Consider the following 2,961-nt stretch of genomic DNA (forward strand, 5'->3'; position numbering starts at 1 on the left):
TAAATGTTTATTTTGTAATTTAAGCAGCATATTGCTTCATATTCATTGTTTAGAAAAACTCTGATATCAGATTCAACAGCTGATCTTGCTGTGATTGGACTGAAGTGAAATCTGAAAGTTGTTTGAAGGTTAGATTCTTCAACAGTATGGGCCATTTAACCAGTGGGATGTAGGAAACAGTAGAAAATAGTACCAGTATTTGTCCTTTATGTGTTCAAGTGAGTTACAAAGAGTGAAATCAGAACTTAAGTTAAATCTCAGAAATAAATGTTTATTTACTATATTTTAAAACAATAAGAACAACAAACAACTTTGCATACTTTTATCTACAAATATTTACAATTTAAGATGTTAAACTATGATGGGATTTTCTCGCCAATTTTTGCCAAAAGAAAGTCAGTTTTCCCTCCCCAGTCTTTTCTTTCTCTTCTTTCTTTAAATCCTTCACTTTCTTTTTCTCTAGCATTTCTCGCTCTTTTAGCTCCCTTTGTCTCCTCTTGGTGGCCTCCTTATTCTCTCCTTTTTTCTCTGTTTTCAAGTCCAGCTCCTGGAGTTCAACGCTGTTTTTGATCAGGGCCTCCATTTGCTGTTGCGTCCTTTGCTCCGTTGCTTTGCTCATGGACAGGTGTTGCTCCTGCAGGGTTTTGTACTTGTCACTCCACTCTGCCTGAGTCCAGATGAGCTGACTTTCCAAAGCTGAAATCTTTGTCAGGTTCTCAACATTCCTGTTGGTCAGAGCTTCCCTCTCTGCTCTGACTAACTTCTCAGCATCCTGCTGTTCTTGCAAAAGTTCATCCATCCTCTGTTCATGCTGGCTCTGAAGGTTGGATATTGAAGTGTGCATCTCCTCCTCCCTAGTGGACCACCGCTCATCCCATTGTGCATGGGAGTCATTCATGGCCTTTTCGTGGGATTCAACAGCTTTGGCAAACTTTTGTTTGTCCTCCAGCTGCTGCTTTTGGAAAACAACAACCTGCTGCATTTGGCTCTGAAGAAGACCTTGCAGGGAGCTGATTCGTGTATGGAGTTGGTTTATCTGTGCTGGGGAGTTCCTACAGACAACAATCTTCTCTGAAGCCACCTGCTGCTTCAAAGCTGCCATTCTTCTGCTCCAGTGTTCATTAGATGTGGCCATCTTTATTTCAGCAGATGTTTTCATGTGGTTGATGGTCTTATCACGGTCCTGAAGCTGTTTAGAAGCTTTGGCAGCATCTTTCTGTTGGCTGTGGAGGGCAGATTTCAGAGTCTGTATCTCTGATGATGACTTCTGGAGCTCAGTGTTGACCTTTTGGGTCTCCTCCTGCTGGTTGTGAAGAGCCTTCCTTAAAGAAAGGACTTCCTCCACCAGCTCAACATTCTGCACTTGAATGAGCTCAGCATTCTCCAACTTGCACACCATGGCCTTGTTGTCTTCAAGCAGTGCATTCATCTGCTTTTCATTGTTCCACACTGTGTGTTGCAAGATGGCCTTGTCCTTCTCTGCCATCTTGTAAGACTCCCTGTATTCCAACAGGGCTTCCCTCAGAGCCAGCACCCTCTCAGAGTCACTGGTGCAACTTTTCAGGAAACTGACCAGCTAAAAACACAAAATGAAACATTTAGAAATATGTTACATACAAGAAATTGCACTTTTCAAAAATTATAACCAACGACTACATGTGTTTTGAGAAGTATTTCACACACATGATGTTAATGAAGACACTAAAATACTATAATGTGTGTTTTAAAGCTGAGTAAAAAACTTTAAATAGTGACTCCCTTCAGGTGTCTTTCATCTCTGAACACATTCCTCTCTGTTAAGTTCAACTTAAAGAAACTTTAATGTGGTGGAATAAAACAGTGCAGGTGGTCAATCACTATACAATTTACTCACATTTTAACCAAATACATCACAGTCATCCTAATAATGAACCACACAGTCAAATGTCTGATGGTTTACCAAGATGTGAAGCTAGTGTGTTATTTATCAGACAGTTTATGTAAATTAAAGCTATCACCTCAGGTAGATGCTAAACATGTTATTTATGATGTCAAATATTAAGTAGAAAACAGTTTTTCATTCTGAAAAAGTTATTACAGATAACAGAAATCCACTTACTTCTTGTTCTTTCTCCATTGATGTCATCTTTTTTTCTCCCTGTTGTTGTTTAGTCATTGTAGGGTTGTTTGTCATTGACAGTGTGTTGTTGTTTGTCATTGACTGTGTGTTGTTGTAAGTCTGGGACGCCGTTAAAATGTTTAGGATTTTCTGACTGTAAGTGCACGTGTGTCCTGAACAGAAATCAGCTAAGATCTAAGAAGTAGCTCCACTCAAGCTGTTAACTGTTTACACGTTGCCATGGCAGCAACAGCAAACTTTCCCAGTATTACAATTCATTTTTTTTTAAACCAAAGCTTGAAAGAGAGAGAAAAAAAAAAAAACGTTTTTAAATCCAATGTTTTGGTAATTAAAGTTATTAAATCCTGGAGTTCTTTAAAAAAAAGACCTACAAAAATAAACAAGTGTAATACCTAACTTAAAATAATAATAATAATAATAATAATAATAATAATAATAATAATAATAATAATAATAATAATAATAATAATAATAATAATAATAATAATAATGAAAAACACACATTTGAAAAGTAGTACACATAATTTGGTTATTTATTAAATAACTGAATGTTGTTCTATATAGTAAATTTATTCACATTTGATCTAGTAAATTGTATGAAAAGTCTCTCAAATACATGACTGATTTAAAAGAGGAGACATAAGCAAACTGTAGCCCATGTTACTAAATACGAAGTAATTTTCAATTGATTAGAAATAAAATCAAATTTTAAAAAGAAAAATACTAAAAAATAAAAAAATACTAGTATAAAAATCAAGGATTTTCTATTTTTCTGCTCACTACAAATTATTTTCAAACCTGAACAGCGGTTCATTCATTTTTATTTTTAAAATTTTCAAGCA

At 35.8% G+C, this 2,961-nt stretch overlaps 1 protein-coding gene across 1 annotated transcript; it reads right to left on the reverse strand.

The window, feature by feature from the left end:
* Positions 1-250: 250 nt before the first annotated feature.
* Positions 251-2,335, reverse strand: LOC114462433 (trichohyalin-like). The gene is made up of 2 exons (XM_028445262.1): positions 2,099-2,335; positions 251-1,576 (listed from the first exon to the last, which is right to left on the reverse strand). The coding sequence occupies exons 1-2, from the start codon at positions 2,195-2,197 to the stop codon at positions 344-346; spliced, it is 1,332 nt and encodes a 443-aa protein (XP_028301063.1). The 5' UTR covers positions 2,198-2,335; the 3' UTR covers positions 251-343.
* Positions 2,336-2,961: the final 626 nt, after the last annotated feature.

Source organism: Gouania willdenowi, chromosome 4, assembly GCF_900634775.1.
Source record: "Gouania willdenowi chromosome 4, fGouWil2.1, whole genome shotgun sequence".
In the NCBI taxonomy this organism is placed as follows: domain Eukaryota; kingdom Metazoa; phylum Chordata; class Actinopteri; order Blenniiformes; family Gobiesocidae; genus Gouania; species Gouania willdenowi.